At 37.3% G+C, this 20,913-nt stretch overlaps 1 protein-coding gene across 2 annotated transcripts in view; it reads left to right on the top strand.

Annotated features, from left to right (window-relative positions):
- DNAH6 (dynein axonemal heavy chain 6) overlaps nucleotides 1-20,913 on the top strand; it is a 185,008-nt gene that overhangs the window by 151,776 nt on the left and 12,319 nt on the right. For both annotated transcript variants that reach the window (XM_060763696.2, XM_067463974.1), the window contains 3 exons: nucleotides 4,145-4,266; nucleotides 7,562-7,691; nucleotides 17,822-17,949. In XM_060763696.2, coding sequence (XP_060619679.2) covers nucleotides 4,145-4,266; nucleotides 7,562-7,691; nucleotides 17,822-17,949 — 380 coding nt within the window. The remainder of the gene's footprint in view (nucleotides 1-4,144; nucleotides 4,267-7,561; nucleotides 7,692-17,821; nucleotides 17,950-20,913) is intronic.

Below are 20,913 nucleotides of genomic sequence, written 5' to 3' on the forward strand. Positions count from 1 at the left end.
TTGTATAAGAATATCCTTTGAAATTAACTGACAGACAAATTGACAGACAACTTAAATGCACACCAGGCCTGTAGCCAGGATTTTGATTAGGGGGGGGGGCTGAGTTTGATTCGGGGGGGGAGGCTGAATCTGAATGAAAGAGGGTCTACCCTAGCAAACCTTTTGTATTGTTACCCCAATACCCTCATGCATATGAGATATATTGAGTATGGTGATCAGATCATGATATGAATAAACATAACAGTTTAAATAATGCACCTTCTCGTGGACCACCTTGAGAATTTCGGGGGGGGGGGGGCTGAAGCCCCTCGACCCCCCCCCCCCGGCTACATGCCTGATGCACATATACACATGCACACTTTATCCAGTGCTCATATTGTAGAGCCTTCCATATGACCATATTGGTCAGATTAAATCCAGATTCTAAGTATTCTATCTAGTGTCTCTTAGGGTCATTAGCTACCCTGCATTTTAAGATTTCATATTTAAAATATGTCAGGACACTGCAGCTGTAATCCAAGATTATATCCCACCTATAAAATAAAGAAGGAGAATGGGAAAAGATTTAGTGGTGGAATCAAGGGGAAAATGTATTACATACCCCCAAATGATATGTTGATAGTCATAGATAAGAGCAAAAGATATTGGACAATTTGACCTAGGATCACACTAAGAACTACAGGAGAGCAACTGAATTTTGTGAGGCCAACAGTTTGTTCACTGCAAACACATTTTCTGGTCAGATCAACAACTGTATACATGGACATTGCCTAGTGGCCAGTATAGAAATCAATTATTACAAAGAGAAAATGGAGAGGCACCATTCTCTCTGCAAAAAAATAGTCCAGGAGCAGAATATGGCACGGACCATGAACTGCTAATATTAAAAATTAGAGTAAAGCTAAAAAATAACATCCCAGTGGAATTTAGAGATAGAAAATTCTTTTCTGGCCTATTATTATTATTATTATTATTATTATTGCAAATAATTTTTGCTGGAAAGAGGAGGCAATTATTTTAAAATGACCCATACTGGGTATTTTTTTTCCATGAGAAAGCACATGATGGCAAAAAGTATATTTCAGCTATCTCCAAAATAGACAATAGTACATCCATTGTTGTGTTTGTTACATTTTTGTTGCATTTTTATTTACACTTTGTGCCTGTGCATTCATTATGAAAAGAACGTCTCAAGTGCTTTATATCCATGGTCCATTTGCTGTTAATGGTGAGGTATTGATTTTGTGCTTTTAAATTGCTTCTTTGCTTTTGCAAGTGTGTGCCATCAATAACCAGAAGCTACCAGTCTTCTGTAAACTACAGGATAATATCCTGGTTCCATAACATACACAGAAGCCCAAAAAAGTCACAAACATTGAGGGCAGGTGTGTATGTAAAAGTGGGGCACCCCAAATAAAAGCAAATGCAGCCAGTTAGGAAATGCACAACGAAGTTTATGAAATCATTCCAGACCATCTGGAAACAAGAACTGATGGACAACTTGTTTTATCCTTTCCTATTATCTTGTGAATGCTGTTTTAATCTCTTGTGTTGGGTTCATTTTATGCATGTTTGTATTTGTTGATGGAATCTCTCATCTCAAAGGAAAGGGAAATGAAATGCTTTACTACTCCCCTCAATCAAGCCAAACATATTGGCTTGTTTTCAGATGGAGGGATCACATTATCGATCTAAACTGCCACATCCACTGTGACTTTCAGATTGAAACAATATTCCTAGACATTGTATTGCCTATTCCTATTCCACTATATGCTGAAAAGGTACAGGAAACACAATAATATCATGAACATCGAAAGTGTGGGCAAAGTCATATATTCCCTCATTGTCTTAAAAATGAGAAGGTGCCTGCTCTACATCAACTAGCCCAGGAATCTCTATCCTCATAAACCATGCCTGGAATAAAAGTTTAATGCAGCGGCTTTGGCTTTTATTAACTCCCATGCTATGTATAGATAAGCCCTCTGATATAAATATTAAAATAGGAACATGAGTCCTTGTGCTCTTTCTTTCTGACCGTTCCAGCCTAGAATCTATTTGGGCATTTTAAAGACCCATTGATAGGTTTGCCTGTTCATAACTCTAGTTTGCCTTTCAGCCAAGTTTTTCCTTATTTTCCTAAGACATACTCAGGTGATGTTTCTTAGACTGCTGCTAGTCATTATCTGGCAACTCAGCAAATATCAATCTGCAATAGGGCAGGGATGGTGAAACCTCTGTCCCTCCGGGTAGGGATGAACTATTTCTGCTATTGAAACTTACCCTTGGCCAAACTTGCTGAGGCTGGTCTCTTCCAATTTTATTATTCAATGATTCTAGGATATTAATAAGATTTCAACAATATTTGAAGGGCCACATATTTGCCATTCTTGACATAGAGCCTCATGTGTTCATGCCACATCCATTTACAATATGAAAAAAGTGTGACTCAGCCCAAATTGTGCCACATGTTGTCATTATGCATTATGGTTTCTAGGCCTTGGCATATTATTCTCACCTTCCTAACTCACCTTCTTTCTTAGTAATCTTGCCAGCAACTTGCTCAGGTGAATCAGTACACTCCCAGGCTCTTTGTAATATTCTTTTCCTTGCCTGGGAAATGGAAACATGTTTGGCTCTTACACTCTCTGTCTGGTACATTTACTTTCTGCCAGGAGAAATAAGTGTCTTTTCATGTTCTCTCTTGGGAAACCAGTTCTTAGCTAAGTGAATAGTATTCTTGTCTACTTGTTGATTCAGGAGGCATTTATACATTACTGTCTTTCACAGAAGCTGTTCTTGTTATCAGATGTCAGACAGTCACACATTCCCTTTACTGGTAATTTTATTGATTGCACCAAAACTAATTCAGACAAGGCCAAATCAGAGAGAAATGTGGGTAGGTTGAGATGGCAACAAACAGCAGCTGCTCCATATATACATCTTAGGAGGTTTTCCATTTGAAACAAGTGCCAGCAACCTTTTACCTGCATATGCACTACTTTAAAACCAGAGTCCTTGCCTGACTTTATTATATTTCTTGGTTAGGGGGTGCCAAGGGAGCTGGGAAGGTGATTTGATGGCACTGTCAAAAACAACCATTTCGTATTACTTTTAAACAGGAAATACTTCTCATCAGCCGCTGCAGATTTTTTTGTTTTCCTTCTCCTTGCCAGACTGGTAGCTGTATTGTCAATACTTGGAAATTAAGAGTCAACATGCCCCAAAGAATAAATACAAATGTGGGTTTATCTTAGAATTACTTATTCACTGTAAAATTATCTTACTAGCAGGCCTAGGAGGGGGTACAAAGATCACATATGAGGGGAGCTCTGCAACAGGCATGGTGGTCCTTTCAATGAAGGTACCCCACCAGTGAAGTGCTCTCATGAGTTCACTTATAAGGTGTCTCATTTTAGCTGCCAGTTGGAGTTCTTCTTTCCCCATTTTAACCCTATAGTAAATAGTTTTAAGGTACTTTTGTTTGCCATTTTGATCCCTCCTGCTGTTTGTATTGTTCAGTGTGCCTGATGCTCTATCAAGTTGGATGGCCATCTGTTGGGGATGCTTTGAATGCAATTTTCCTGCTTCTTGGCAGGGGGTTGGACTGGATGGCCATGAGGTCTCTTCCAACTCTTTGATTCTAAGTTCTAGGTCAGTTCAATTCCTTTTGTTTCCAATGAGGTTTTTTCTGTTTAAGCACTGTTTTATTCAACTGTATCTTCTACTCTGTTTCCTAAGGCAAAAAATACTCTATTGTGGGGATTTTTTTTTTCAGAAAACAAAGAATAATTTCATTTGTGTCAAAAGTTTTTATTCTTATAAAAAATCAAGACATATAATTGCTAATATAGATCCTTAGGCTGACATTTGTGCTGTTGTCACTTCAAGCTGTCTTAATCTCCCACATACATATCACTCACTGTTTTTATAACAGAGGGGGACACATTGTTGAAAAACCATCATTTGCTGTTTAGTATTATGTTGGTTCTGGGACCAGATAATAACACATATATTGATTACCAAGTTTGCTGTTGTTTTTGGATCTGTGGATAAGTACTAATTAAGTGAAACACATATACAGTAAAACACTGCCATTTTTTATTTCAGTAAAAAACATTGCTTCATTTGTCTTTTGATATAACAGGTATCTATTTTGCTCCAGTGGCTGATAGCCTGCAAGATTTCAAAGACTATATAGAAAACCTTCCTTTGATTGATGATCCAGAAATATTTGGAATGCACGAGAATGCCAATTTATCATTTCAGGTTTGTGAATACACTTTACATATATTTTAACATAATTAAGATAAATATTTCATAGTTTATCATTGAAGAGGGAATTTGATATAATTGTAATCTGTTGAACTGAAATAGCAAGCACTGATTGCTAAGCAGTCTGCTCTTGTTTGCTGAAGATATATTCAACCCCACATACGTATAAAGAGAATAGATCTTTTAAGCTGTTTTGTTTTTTAAGTATCCTATGCTTGCCAGACTGTAGCCAGGAAATCAGAAGACGCTTACTTCTTGGGAGGAGAGCAATGTCCAGTCTCGATAAAATAGTGAAGAGTAGAGACATCAGACTGGCAACAAAGATCCGCCTAGTCAAAGCCATGGTATTCCCTGTAGTCACCTACGGATGTGAGAGCTGGACCTTAGGGAAGGCTGAGCGAAGGAAGATCGATGCTTTTGAGCTGTGGTGTTGGAGGAAAGTTCTGAGAGTGCCTTGGACTGCGAGAAGATCCAACCAGTCCATCCTCCAGGAAATAAAGCCCGACTGCTCACTGGAGGGAAGGATACTAGAGACAAAGTTGAAGTACTTTGGCCACATCATGAGGAGACAGGAAAGCCTAGAGAAGACAATTATGCTGGGGAAAGTGGAAGGCAAAAGGAAGAGGGGCCGACCAAGGGCAAGATGGATGGATGGCATCCTTGAAGTGACTGGACTGACCTTGAAGGAGCTGGGGGTGGTAACGGCCGACAGGGAGCTCTGGCGTGGGCTGGTCCATGAGGTCACGAAGAGTCGGAGACGACTGAACGAATGAACAACAACAACAAAATGCTTGCCTGTCATTATCATCAGAAGTTTCATTAGATGTTTATGTTCTAATAAAGCTTTTAGATTCTAATCAAATGATGAATAAAATTTTGTTGACAACCTGTCCATAACTAAGCAAAATTTGTATTGCTGTGCCATTTCCCTGAAAAAAAATGTCCCCCTGAAAAACAGTTTTTAAAACATCCTTCATTGAAGGTCATTTTGGTAAATATGTGTAGTTAATATTTTCATTGGTGTAAGTTTACATAAGAACTCAATTTGAAACCAAAACTATGTGAACTTGGTCATGTTACTAGCTGTACCCAATATTCCTGGGCTGCATTGAGATGTCATCCAAGGTTTCAATAAACAATGGGTTATGAACCCATAGGTAAGTGCCATGGTCATGTCTTCCTCCTGTCACATTTCAGTTTCAATATGGAGATTCTTGTTTGCATTAAACCAGTGCTTTCTATTATGAATTCCATTTTAATGGTGTTAAATAAATGAACGTTAAGTCAGACTGGTGCACTGCAAGTATACTGTTAGCCCTTGACTTTTGCAGGTTTAATTTCCTTTGATTTTATTGTTGTTGCTTAACTAGGTGTAGTTTCTGCTTAATTAGTTTGAGCAGCACTTATAAGACAGTTCCTTCCACAACAAGTGGTTAATGCCATCTGTGCTGGCATTGTACCCTTGGTGGAATTGGTGGTTGTGATAAATGGTGGTGGTGATAGCACTGCAACAATGGCAGTGGCAGCAAGATCTGCTTCCTAGGGGGCACTTCTGCCCTTCTTCTCCTTCTCTTCCTGTTCACTTGCTTCATGGAACTCTCTCTTCTGATTATACTTCCGAGGTTTTACAAGCAACAGGCAAAAGAAGCAGCGGTGGTGACCTAGGTCTTATCCATCCTCAGGATGAAGAATAGTTACTTGCACCACTAGCACTAAGTATAATCCTAGAAAAGGCCTTTGATTTGGGAGACTGTGCAGGGACAGGCCTACAAGCATCCTGTCTTCCTCTTTCTCTCACCCCATTACTGTCTTTGCTGTGTTGGCACCCTTGATGCCCCCTCCTCATTCCAAGCTTGCCTTGGCCAGTCTTCACGCTCCACCTCAAGTAGAGAGATGGGTGTATTGCCGCTGCAGCTAAAATCTCCTTCAGTATTGAAGGAGGTGGGGGGATGACGTGGAGAAGAGTAGAAGTCACAGAGGTTCAGTGGATGCAGCCTGAGAGTGAGACAGAGTTGTTATGGTGCCAAGGTGTCTAAGGGGAATATCAGGCTGTTGGCAGGAAAGGAAATGAAGAAGAGGAGGAGGGCAAAGAAGTCAAGCTGCCTGCGGTGGCCTGACCTGTCACAGCTGCTGCAGAAATTTCCTTCAGTGTGGTCCTTCTCTTCCTTCTTGAAAAAGGATATCACTGAAGGAAATTTTTGCAACAGCAACTGGAAAGAGCCAATGTAATGTCTGAAGCCAGGAATGACCATCTGAAGGCAGCCATGGCCTTGTACCAGATAGTTCGAGATCAGGGTTTCAGTGTTTCAATGCTAGTTATTCATAAGTAGCTTCCATTGCACTCGCAGATCACCAGGAGTAAAGGTTCGATAACCACACAGGGTTAATTGTTTTCCTTCATTGTGTCTACAACTCACATAAATAGGTTTTTCACCTCTTGATCAGCTGCCGAATAATGTTTTGTTAGAATTCTTCAGTTCATTCTGCTCCATAATTCCAATCAACATCTTTGACATTTTCAGTGTTGCATGCCTTTAACTCTCAGTTGTTCGGGGTCTTATAGGACCTCCTACATCCATATCAGACAAGTTTACTGCAGCTGAAGAGTACTCTTTTTCAAATTAGATCTTAGATGGAGGGGTTTTCAGAGCAAGGAAAAGAATAATTTTCCCCCTTTCATGCCAACCACTTCTGTTCAACTTCTTAGAACACCAAGTACACAATCTATAATCAGCCATGGCCCTTGAGGACTATAGAACAGATATTATCTCTTCCAACAGTAAGATAATTATTTTAAATCGTTAAATGTTCATTCAAATTCTTGTCACTATAGCTATGATAATGCATTCTAGGAGGTTCAGTGGATCAACTTTGAAATATATAGGAGCAATTGCCTGTTTCTTCCAAGTGATTGTTAGCTTTCTACAGATTGATGAGGAGGTTAAAAACTACTTTCACACAGTTTTAACTTTTTGAGATAAAAATGGAAATGGTAGTCAAGAGTCAAGAATATATTACGTATATGCTTTATAGATCGTACAGAATGTTGAGGTCAATAAAATTAAGTGCCATTGTACTTTATAATGATTGCTCACAGAGAACAGTTTCTGGTGAAGAACAGTTTCATACAAAATGAAGCTAGCAAGTTTATATTTTAAAGAGAGAATGAAACATACAGATGAAAGTTTAGCAGGGATGTAAATGACTGAAATATAAATAAGTTGTGTTCAAAATTAACACCTTAACCTTAATATATTCTACAAGATATTTTCTCATGTTTTCATTAAAGCGTAAGGAAACAAATACCTTAATCAATACAATTCTTGATGTACAACCACGATCAACAACCCAAGGAACTGGAAAAAGCAATGATGAGATTGTTGAAGAGCTTGCTACCTCAATCTTGGCTAAAATTCCTGGTATGGAACACTCTGAATTTTCACTGACAATTTACAGTTGTCTTATCCTGTATTATTATTTTTAGATTAGTTATATTCATTTTATATGTATTTATTGATATGTATTTTGAATATGATGTGGGTTATGTTGAATCTCTCAATGAGTGAGAGTAGGTGGGATATAAAACAGTAAAATAAATAAATAAAAATAATTCCTTTCTAACTTCCTTTTTTGTCACAGCTGGTAACTAGACAGTTTTCCTTAATTTTCTTATCTAGGCAATCGTTTGTTAGAATTGTACAATAATCATATAAATCCTTTAATATATTTGTTTTTCTGTAAACCTAGTTAGATTGTATGAGAGGAAGTGCTGCTTTTCGAATAACTTCTTGTTATTGTTGTTGTTGTTTTTAAAATAGAGGGATGGGAAAAAAACTATAGGGGAAGATTGTGGCCATGGGTCCCCCCTGTGACTGTTCCCAGGCACTGGATCCAACTTTGTAAGGAGGCATTCCTTCCAGTCCTTTCATAAGCAGTTTCAGCAGGTTTTGGGCAATTTGATTTACTTATATATTGTTCTGTATATATATAGCTTTTTATTTAGCACTGTTGGTTTGAATCCCTGCTCACTGGGTGACCTTGGATAAATCACATAATCTTGGCAGAAAAATCCATGTTAGCTTTGCCTTAGGTTCTCCATAATTTAGAAACAATTTGAAAGCACACCACAATAAAGTTTTTTTTCTATTGTTTTACATTATTGTTTTACATAGTTAGAATTCTAGACATTTTAACATTATTTTAATCTTAATATTTTGTACAGTATATTGTAAGCCACATGTGATTTTATTTGTGTTTTTCTTGAAGGTTGTCTTCTCTCAACCTAAAGGGTATAAAAGTAAGGGTATAAAATAAAGTGATTGACTAAAATTAAGTGATTGCATGAGATATGTGACCAGCATTGTCAATTGAGTCACAACAGCATATAGTCAATTGACTTTACAACTTAGTTTATGTACATGTCAGGCGGCATTTGCCTTTTTGTCTTTCCTTTTCCAAATTTATTTAAGGATTAGTTTGTTGCTGATGTAACAACAAAAAGACAGTAGATGTAGTGCAGGGGTCCACAAACTTTTTAAACAGAGGGCCAGGTCACAATCCCTTAAACTGTTGGAGGGCTGGATTATAATTTGAAAAAAAAAACATGAATGAATTCCTATGCACACTGCACATAGATTCGTAGTGCAAAAACCACTTTAAAACAATACAAAAATTAAAATGAATATAAATTTATTAGTATTTCAATGGGAAGTTTGGGCCTGCTTTTGGCTGATGAGATAGGATTGTTGTTGTTGTTGTTGTTGTTGTGTGCTTTCGAGTCATTTCCGAGTTAGGTTGACCCTAAGCGAGGGCTGGGTAAATGACCTTGGAGGGCCGCATTCGGCCCCCGGGCCTTAGTTTGAGGACCCCTGATGTAGTGGTTTCAATGTTGGAGACCAGGATTCAAATTTCTGCTTACTTAGCCATAGAAATCCATTCTGCCTCAGAGAAAGTTAAGGGCAAGTTGTCTCCAAACAAATCCTGCCAAAAATATCGTGTGATAGGTTCACCTTAGGGTTGCCATAGTTCAGAGATGGCTTGAAGGCAGACAGCAACACCAATGTAATAGTACCTGGATTGTGGACCTCCTTCTCAAGAAAGTCAGGCTGGCTGCAATGTCATTGATTTTTTATTCTTTTGCTACAAATATAACATAACATTTTTATTATTTTTATTGTTTCTTACAAGATAAAACTCTTACACATTTTAGCCTTTCTGACCTCCATTATTTTTATATTTTAGCCCCATTTTAATTCATTAATTAAATTCGATACATCCCATTTGTGTTTCATATAAATGTTGGCTATTTGGTAGCAAACCATTTCATACTTTAAAACAGAACAAAACTTTTTCCTTTTGATGCAGTGTAATATATAGTCAACAGACTAAAATAAAGTTAATTTATAATTACAGACAGAACAACTCGTGAATACAGCAATATATCAACATATAACCCATAAGTAACACTCTACTCTTTTTGGCTGCAGATAGTGTCTTTTGCATTCTTCCCTCACAATGTCCTTGGCTTCAGTCCAGAGTTCTTCTGATCAATTATCCTTAATAGTACAAATCTATTTTTACATTATCTTTAAATTCTACAGGGATGTTCTTTAGGGTGTGTTTTGGTACAGTAGTTGGTTCAGTGTTCTTCTTTAGCTTTATTCAAATTCTTAACTGTTCATGGTCAATGCCACAATCTGCTCCTGGTTTTGTTTTTGCAGAGAGGATAGAGTATCTTCTGCTTCTAATTATATAGTCTATTCAATTTCTTTATTGACCTTATGACAACATCTATATGTATAGATGTCTCTTTGCCTGCCTGAAGAATGTGTTTGCAGTGAACACATTTTTGATCTCACTAAAATCAGTAATTCTCCCGCTTTATTTCTTAATCCTAGGCCAATGGCCCATTATGGTGTGTGATTAGTTTCTTCCCCAGCTCCAACACAGAATCTTTGAGTTTCCTCCTTTTCCACCTCTGTAGCTGGAGTGCTGGTTTTGACTTTCAAAGCCCTATATGGTTTGGGTCCAGGTTACCTACAGGATCGCCATCTCCAACACATTCTGCCCTTTAGGACGCTTATTACTGTAAACACAAGTAGAATGATACAAATTTCAATAACAATTCCGCAAGGTTAAACAGAACAAACAAATAATGATATTTCACCTACATTTTCTCTCAATTTGAAATGTCCTCAATTCAAGTGTTATTTTAATTGATCAATGCTTTATATTTTCTTTTTCCTTTTACTCTAGCTATCAAAATTCCCCATTTCTATTCCCAATTCTTCTTGAAACAGCCTGTTGTGTATTTAATTCTCCTTTGAAAGTGTAATCCTGGAGCATGAAATCTGCTAAATATTCAAACCATTTTTAATTCCCATTTTCTATGCTCTTTCCAACACAGAGCTATAGTTGCTTGGGCAGTTTCTATCATATATTTTATGATATCAGCCCATTCATTAATGCTGCCCTTACCATATATTTTCTGGGTTAAAATTGCTTTTTATTCAGCTCTACTTTTACCCTATTAATTCTTCCAGTTCTTTATTTTAGTATAATTTTTGTATCCTACCATATGCGCATAAAAGCCGGCACTCAAAGGACCTCCTTATCAGCCACCCCACAGCTGTAGAATTACCTGCCAGAAGAGCTCCAACAACTAAACGAGGAGTCAGAATTTAAAACACAATTGAAGACCCATCTCTTCTGGCAGGCCTATCCAGTCAACTTTCAATCTTGAGTTTTGTTTTACATTCTATTGCTACTATATGCCAATTCTGTCACTGTGTTTGGTGCAGTAACTCAGAGGACCTTTTCATTGGCCACCCCACAACTGTAGTATGATCTGCCAGAAGTTTTTATATTTTAACTATATTATTTATTGTATTTATTTTGTGTTCATGTTTTTGAATTTGTTGTACCCTGCCTCCAGCCATTATTATTATCCTCCTCATCATCATCATCTTGGATGACAATTATATTGATAGATTTTCCTTGATACTATTCAGTCAGGCTCTGTATTGTATCCACTGACTGCTTTGCCACATCCTCTAACTGCTTTTGCTTCATTTCTTCTCACTATTAATGCCACCACATCACTTCTTAGATATTCATTCCTGAGTAAAACACTGAAAATGTCCTTTTTCTGTCCACTTTAGGCTGCTCACCCCAAATACTGCGATATTTATACATCTCATTTCTTGTTTTCCAAGGTTAACCTTCCATGATTCATGCTGCTCACATTCCATGTTCCTACTTCAGACTTTCATTTTACTTCTGAGCAAAAGCGGAACATCTGTTTGGCTTGAGTTCAGTTGTATTATTAATCATAGCATAACTTGAAGTTGTCTTCTGCTCTTTCCCAGTCACCTATGAGCATCTTCCAACCTGCAAATCTCATTTTGAATTGTCCCACCATAGTATTTTCATGGGAAAACACATTCAGAAATTGTTTTCTACTGCTTCCTTCTATGCAGTACTAACAATATTAGTTACGATGCTTCAACTGTGCTCTCTGAGAGATCCTCTGCCACTATCTTACAAACAGAAAGATACACAACTACTAATATTGCTGCTTCCAAGTTGCTCTTTGAAATATTTTGCCTGGTTCCTCAGCAAAAGCCTGTGTGATGAGGGAGATCCTACCTATAACATCGCTACTAACGAGAGCACACAATCCCATCACCATGGAATCCCATCACCAAGGGGCATTTGATATTACGTACCATACATTTGAGTAAATTCTTATATTGTATTCTGGATTGATGTGATGGAAGTGCAAGTATGTTATTGGGTATTGATTGTTGGAGTAATTTTGTGAAAATAAATTTTGTTTCAGAATTTGTAGTATTGAAGGGGTTAATATATGTGACAAAGAAACAGGGTCCCATAAATTATATATCAGTGGAATTAAATATGTGAAGCTTTTAAATGAAATGGAACAAAGCTTTTAGGGACTGTTTGTTGAGAATTTGAAAGTGTATCTGATTATACCGACCTCATGTTCATCACATTGTAGTGGCATAAGACATTTCCTGTGTTGCTTTATATAAATCATATTTTAATATGGTGTTTCACGAAACACATTCAGAGTAAACTATAAAGAAAAAGAATATTCTGTTTTCTCCACATAAGGTTTCTTATCAAACTAAAGAATGTCTTTTGTTGCTGTGCTACTAGCTCATAGCAATTGGTTGGGTAGAATAAAGCAATCTTCTAAACAATTATGACAGCAAAAAAATCCATTTAAAGCATAAGTATTCTTCGGCACACATCATTATGCAGCTAAAACACAAACAAGTCAAGATGAATTACTTGCATGCAGTATTTTTTTCTGAACTCTAACCCAAATAGTGCATGTTGTCAAAACTAAAAAGTCTTTAGTACACTTCGTAACTATAAAAGAGTTGAAATGTATTTCAGTGTGTTATTTTCATGAGAAAAAAAAACCACTATAAAACTCAGAGATGCCAGCTCTCAATTTCAATCAGATTAAACTAGCATGACTTTGATTTATACATTTGGAAATCAGTGATTTTCATTTGGAAGAAATGAAATGTAGATAGTAAATTTAGGGATAGTTATAAGGTTTTCTGCTTGTTTTTGTTTTATTCAAGAGAACAAAGTACAAACATAATAAACAGAAACATATACAAGAAAACATATTTAAATAGTATTTGTTGCGCAGCAAACTGATCTTAGCCACGTCACATGCACAAGACACACAGACAAGAGTAAAGGTGAACAGAAAAATCTTTAGCCTTAATAGCAGAGATGAAAGACAAACGTGCAATGTTGCATACAAAAAACAAACAGTGCAAGAAACTTACATAGTCTTTGTAAGTAACACAAAATAAGGCATCTTCATCTTAAATCAAATGAAAAAGCAAAACATAAACCGTGATCCAAGATTGCTGGTTGACCTACATTTCCAGCTGCACATAATAATTACCTTCATAAGGTTTTTCTTCAACACATACTTGGTCCTGCTACAACTTACTGTAACAGTATTTACATAGAGGAAGTACGGTGTAACAAAGGATTTTTTTTTTTTACTGTATAGAGCTAAAGGGCCACTACTGCACTGACATATAAGTTGTTTACAACTAATAAAATCAACAAAGATACTATGTAACTATTTTGCATTCTGCAATGTAGACTTTTTTCTTGATCGTTGCTTATAATATAAATACATAAACTTCTATATAGGAGTTTCTGGTATATTCTTTAGTTTGATTTTTATTTCCTTAAATACTAATGCCCAACATTTTTGTATGAATTTACAAGAACACTACATATGGATATATGAGTCTATTTCTTGGCATCCTCTCCAGCATTGATTTGAATATTTCCCATATATGTAATTTAATCTAACTGGTGTTAAATACCATCTCCATATTATTTTATAATCGTTTTGTTTAATTCTTATAGACATATTTTTAATATGTACATATTCCATATTTTTTCCATTTTTGAATATTCAGAGTTTTTCCCTGCTTTAATTTATTTCCTCTTCTTCCTAATAATTAGATAATAACATTTTTACTTGTTCCAGTTAACTTGTAAGTCTGTTATTCTTGCAGACTTCATGAGCTTCCATTTTTTCCCCACTGTTGTATTGGGTTTTCAACCATTAAAAGAGTGTCATCTGCAAATAAATGTATGCTGTACTTTTCTTTGGTTCCTAGTCCTTTTATGTTTACTTCTTCTCTAATTACATTAGGTAATATTTCCATCACTGTTGTATATTGCATTCTTCTGTGCAGAACATATATTCTAAAAGACAGACCTCAGTTTATGTCAGTTAATTAACCCAATTTCTAACAGAAAGAAGAATACTTTTTGTGGATGTTTTTAGATACAATTTAAAGCAGTTTTTCTCAAACTCTGCTCCTCCAGGTGTTTAAGACATCAGCTCTCACAATTCCTAACAGCTGATAAACTGCCTGGGATTTGTGGGAGCTGAAGTCCAAAACACCTGGAGGTACTGAGTTTGAGAAACACTGATTGAGAAGAACACTTCACCAAACATAGAGTGACACTTTCGCAGAACCCCTGATTAAGTTTCCTTTTCAAAATAGCTGTATTGTGGGAGCCTCCATCCCACCTGTGCTCTACTGTCATCTTCCTTCTAATTGAAGATTCAAGTCAGAAAAGATTAGATCCCTTTCTTGATTCAATCCAGCTTTCATACAGAAATTTTCCCATTTATATCTTTATAGCTCATGTGGAATAAAAACTTGTCCACACCCCGTTTTTATAGATCCACTAAAGTCCTTGTGCTTTGGTTAAATTAAGATTTTTATTTTAAAAAATGAAACAAAAATCTGCCTAATAATGAAGTAATTAAGAAAAGTTAACAATTGTTTGGCAAAGCAAATCTTTAATTGGTTGCTTTCTCTACTAATGAATTTGTCCGTCATTCTGACAGTTATGTACCCCACAAGCTATGCAGAATAGAAACGAAGAATGATAGTCTCCATTTATGGTCTGCATATTTTTATTTAGACATCTCATTTCATTTGATGGGTGTTACTCACAAGTAGGATTTGCATTTTTAATTTTTCACTGATTCCAGAATATGCCAGTAGTTGTGTCAAAAACATTTTCCAAGTTTCTTTGCTACATGGTTCTACAAAGGAAGTCAGTTCAAGTGACATATCCATCTCAGAAGTGATACATCGAATCTGGTGTGTTACCATTGCTCTAGATTGCTTCAATTTGATGTGGTGTTTGGCACAATTTCTAGAGTACTATTTCATCATCATGGCCAAGTATGACAGTCTTCAAAGTCTAGAGTCTTGGTGGGTCCATAAATAACTGTAGAGACCTATTCTGGATTCACATGGTCTTTTGCAAGGAGGACATACATTTCTAGATGGAAGGTGGTCCCAACAAGGGTTTGCTTGACGCACTATCCTCTTGACATGTTTCTCCCTTTTGCCCTCTATTTGCGACTCTTCAAAATCCACAGCACTGTTGACAATACCTGATCTCTAGTTAGGCTTCCCAGTTCTCAGTGTTTATTCCACATTTTAAGGATAGCTTTAAGCCCATCGTTAAATCTCTTTTACTGTCCACCAACATTTCATTCTCCATTCTTGATCTGAGAGTAATGGAATCATTCCAGAAGTTGAGAGTGACGTTTGTTGATAGTCCATGTTTTGATGGCATGAGTTGGAAGGACAATAGTTATATAAACAAGTATCTTGGTATTCTAATGGATATCCCAATCTTTGAACACTCTTTGCTTCATTCAAAAAAAATGTTGCACAAGCAGAACTCAGATGGTTTTGTATTTTGTCGTTGATGTCAACTTTTGTGAAGAGGTGACTGTCTAGGTAGCTGTCTCTTCCTGTGCTGTCATTGGAGAATAACCTAACTAGTTATATATTTTCTGTCTATAGGCTTTTAAAGAATGGGTTGCCAGGTTTTGCTGATACGTGACATAGCATTTTGTGTAGTATACATTTCATTGCAATAAATATCTTTACAGCAGAATCTCTCCTTTTGTCATAATATTAGAATCTAAGATCATGACCTAAAGTTGAATCTCTTTGAAAAGGAGATTAGATAAATTAATTGAGGTTAGGGGCCATTACGGTCTACAAGCCAGGATAGATATCACATCCAGAGTCAGATGCCTCTGGGTAACTGGGGAATATAAGGTGAAAATCCTCCTGGCATTATGCTCAGAGGTAACTGATTAGCCTCTATGAGCAGAATGTTGGACTAGAAGGTCCTTCAGTCTGAAATCATGATTTCGCTAATGCTCTTATGTGTGTCTATTTGAGATTAAAGTCCATTGGTTTCATTTGGACTTATTCCCAGATAATTCTGTGTGAAGGATCAAACCATTGGTGTAAAAGAGTCATGCCAATTTTATAAATATATGCATGACCAAGGATTGAATGACATTGATCCTTCTAGATCTTCCTCCTCACATCCTGCCCACAAATCATAATGCCTAGACAACCGCTATCCATGTTTGGATTTTTAATAAGCTTAGTAGCTCTTCCATTTATTATAGGCAATCGAAGGAAAAGTAAGTTGGAGTTCAGGAAGTAAAATTTACAGGGTTTTTTAAAAAAAATAGTGAGTGTAAAGACCGCAAGATAATTGAAAAGGCATTACTGTATGTGTATATCTATGTAAATGTATATGAGAATGGATACACAAACACACCCATATATATAGTACACGTAGTCACATATATATATGCGTACATGATCACTTTGTAATAGAATTTAAAATTCCTTTAAAATAATGGATAACTTTGATTCTGGCTTCTCTGGTAACTGTTTTTGAATGGATTGCTGGTGTCAATCTTTTAAGCTTGTTGAATTATTCAGTGTATGCAAAGCTTTCCAAAGATTAGATTTTTTTGTAATATTGTGTTGATATTTTCTTTTTCTCTTTTTACAATATTTCAGTAAAACTGCTTAGCTCGGGTTTCTTCTTTGACCAGAAGTGTTGTCCATATTTCCAATGTTTGTTGTATATAACAAAGCCACACTGAATAGTCTTCTCATGGGTATAAGACATACTCAGTGTAAAGTCTGCAGAGTTCTCTATGTTTTCACATCTTGTCCTTCCCAAATATGCTCCTCCTGTGAGAGGACTGAGAATGAGAGTGGTGGTAGTAACTTGGCTGAAAGTAAGGGAGCACATTCATGAATTTAAGATGCTTTAGAGTCTAAACTCTAGGAGCATCTAATCCTCACAACTGTAGAAGTGCCTAAAGAAATAATTCTGCCCAACCCAATGGAATTACCTTGCATGGGAACAGGGAAGGGTTAAATTGTCCCTTTCCTCTTTCTAGCCATATGTGGTGTTTAGTTCATGTGTATCTTCAAAGTGCTGGTTTTGACCTATAAAACCCTATGCGGCTCCGGCCCAGCGTACCTGTCCGAACGTATCTCCTTCTATGTCCCACCTCGGAATTTAAGATCTTCTGGGGAGGCCCTGCTCTCGGCCCCGCCTCTGTCACAAGTGAGGCTGGTAGGGACGAGTGACAGGGCCTTCTCAGTGGTGGCCCCTCGCCTGTGGAATTCACTCCCCGGGGAAATTAGGTCATCGACAACCCTCCTCTCCTTCAGAAGGAAGCTGAAAACATGGATATGGGACCAGGCCTTTGGGTAATCTGGCAGACTGACAAGGTAATGATGACCAGAATCTGGAAAGGACTAGGGTAATGCTGAATGGACTTATGGATTTTAGAACTTGGTGAACGTTGGCCACTAGATTGCCTTTTAGTTGTTATTGTATTTCTTGAATGTTTTAACTATTGTGATTATTGCTGTTATGTATTTTGTCTGTTGAATTGTTGGCATCGAATTGTGCCGGTTATAAGCCGCCCTGAGCCCCCCCCCCCCCCAGGGGGTTGAGAAGGGCAGGGTAGAAGTGCCCGAAATAAATAAATAAATATCTTCTTCAGTGCTTGCTAGCCCATGCACGCTTGCTTATTTAAGGATCAAAAAAATAGTAATAATACACTGAACAAAAAAACAAGCTTTTCTAAAGTATCCAAATATTATCTATTTTTCAGAGAAACTTGACATGGACACTGCCTCAGAAACACTTTTTGTCAAGGATGACAAAGGACGGGTAGACTCTCTGACTACAGTCCTTGGGCAAGAAGTGGATCGTTTTAACAACCTCCTCAGTCTTCTAAGGGTATAACTATAATTCACCTCCCTCTCCCCCAACTGACATAAACATAGGTTGAGTATCCCTTGTCTGAAAAGCTTTCGAGCACAAGGGGTTTGGATTTCAGATTTTTTTCCCCCCTGATTTTGGAATACCTGTATTTGCACATCATGAGTTGTCTTGGACATGCAATATGAGTTTAAATGCAAAATGCATTTATGTTTCACATACACCTTATGTGCATACCCTGAAAGTAATCTTATACACTATTTTTATACACTGTTTTAATATGTGCCTGAAAGAAAGTTTGTGTACACTGAATTATCAGAAAGTAAAGGTCTCACTATCCCAGCCACATGTGTGAACAATTTTGGAATATTTTGAATTTCAGAATTTCAGATAATGAATGCTCAACCTATATAAGTGTTATTGATTTACTATAGTTGTGTTTATGATTAAAAGGAATGATTATGCCTTAATGAGGCATTCATAGCTTGCTCTAAAGTACAGCTAATTGATCTTGCTAAATATGATAATACTGTGCAGACAGTCGATCTGGACCAGGTGCCTTTTCTGATATCATTTTCTTAAGTGCTTCAACAAATTCCACCATACGTATCAAGTCCCTTTTTTACTCGTCCTTAAGCATTGGACAGTCTTGTCTTTCTATATATTTTTCAATCTTGTCTTCAGCGAACCATGAAGCCTTGTAAAATAATGTATAATATTTCTAAGAAGTCCTTATAATATTGCACCTTTTCATCTCCATCTATAATCTTTTGTGTTAATTTCTTTTCTGTCTTTTCATAGTTTATATGCTAGCCATCTTCTTGATTTATTTGCCAGCTCAATTTTGATTTCCCATATCTCATCTCCTTTTCAGTCTCAGCCAACATTGAAAATTGTAGTTCTGCACTCATCTTGAACAATTTGTAGTCATGATTTTGCTGGTTTTCATTTTAAATTTAACTCACACCATTGTCCTCATTTTCCCTCCCAGTTGTCTAAGCAATGTCTTTACTCATCTCTCTGATTACTAAAAGATAAATCCAAATGGAGTTATTTGTCTATCAGACAGGAGCGTATTACTAAATACACCTCTTTTTTTGCTGTTGCTTGTGCTGCAAATGCATCAACTGGATGAAGATGGGTCTTCGTTCCCAGTGCCCTCTGCCTTGTCACGTCCCACCAAGACAAAAGCTCTGTAAACTACCTCCAAGTCCTTAATTCTGGGGGGACAATTTTCATCAATACATAGTATCACTTGACCGGTATACTCTGCAGTTGATGGCTTTCCCCAAAGGAACTTTCCAAGAAAGCTCTCATATGGCTGGTTTCTCAAATGTAGGCTTTACCCACACTAAAGGTCTTCCATTTCACGGGAGTTTAGTTTTACTGAGAAATGAAATTACTCCCTCAATAGGGTGCAGGAAATAAGACAGGCTCCATAGCATGGGTTTTGGTTACCAGTTCTCATACTGTATTAAGTTCTGAAGCCAGATTTATGATCATAGATGCTTTTTCAGCTGTCTCACATTGTCTGTACAACAGCCTACTTATTGCTGATCTCTATACTCTTTCATTTAAGGCATTTTCTCATGCTTCTTCATTTATTACAAAAATACTTTCTGTTTCTATTAAAACAGGATATTGTGTTGCTTCCTTTTTTCCCACTCACAGTGGAGGTCACTGCATTTCTTTGACATCACTGCCCTTCTCCCAAAATAAAAATTTATTTGTTTCTTCAGCGTGGTCACTGTGAAATCCACATTTGTGGTATTTCCTGCGTCCATGCAGCTGATTCTGATCCTAATTGAAAAGCTTTTGCCAAATCAGGGACTCCAGCCCGGCCCATCCACTCCAGTAATAAAGCCAGGCAGCGGGGCTTGAGGCCTTAGTTCCTTTTGTCCGCGAAAGCAGCAACAACTCTGTGTTCTCTCCTAAAACATTCTTATATTTGTAAGTGGCATCATTTTTGCATTTTTTCCCACAAAAGCATGGAGTTTAGCCTCTATCTGCTCCCACTTCTCTCCTCCTTGATTTTTTGATTTCTCTGTCAGATTCAGGATTCTCATTATCATTCTTGAAGGTCAATCTGGCAACTATAGGTTCGTTTAGAAGTGAACATTCTCTTCGCTCTCCTTTATCTGATCCTCTTGTAAAGAGATTTATTTATTATTTATTTATTTCACAGTTTTCTATACCGAGCTTCTCAACCTCATTGAGGGACTCAGCCCGGTTTCCAGCCATAAAAACATATACACTCATTAAAATATCATATATCACAATTACAAAAACAACTTTAAAAACACTGCAAGGCTTTAGCAATTTCTGGCCGCAAGTAGGCCTGTGCCCTTCCCCCCCCCCCCTTGGAGGTTGGAGGTTGTTCTTTCCGCCCTTACAAAACCACCATTTGAGCCAATGGCCACTTCTGACATGTCCCATCTATCATGGAAAACAGCATTTTTAGTGCCTATTACTTCTGCTCGTCGTGCTAGCGCACTTACGGCTCTTTGAGTTGATAGTCCTTACCTGAAATTTCATAAGGATAAGATCGTGCTGCACACAGACATTTCCTTCTTACCTAAGGCAGCATCACAGTTTCATATGTCTCAGGACATTGTCCTTCCAACCTTATTTCCAAACCCCTCTACTCTTCTGGAGCAGTCTTTACACCTTCTTGATGTGCGGAGAGTCCTTGCCTTCTATGTCCACCACACAGCTCTATTATGAAAGTCAAGACTTTTTGTCAAGTACTGTAAGGACTCTGTAGGCCTTCCAGTTTCTACCCAGAGATTGGCAGCCTGGATAGTTGCAGCTATTCGGCTAGCATATCAGATGGCAGGACTGGACTTACCTGTTGAGATCCATGCTCATTCCACTCAAGCAGTGGCAGCTTTTTTGAAGCAATTGGACTTTTTACTTCTTATTAAGGGAAATTTGGGGCCACTCTTCTTTTGATCAGCCTTTCAGAATGAACTCGCTTTAGGC

The sequence above is a fragment of the Anolis sagrei genome, chromosome 2 (assembly GCF_037176765.1).
Source record: "Anolis sagrei isolate rAnoSag1 chromosome 2, rAnoSag1.mat, whole genome shotgun sequence".
In the NCBI taxonomy this organism is placed as follows: domain Eukaryota; kingdom Metazoa; phylum Chordata; class Lepidosauria; order Squamata; family Dactyloidae; genus Anolis; species Anolis sagrei.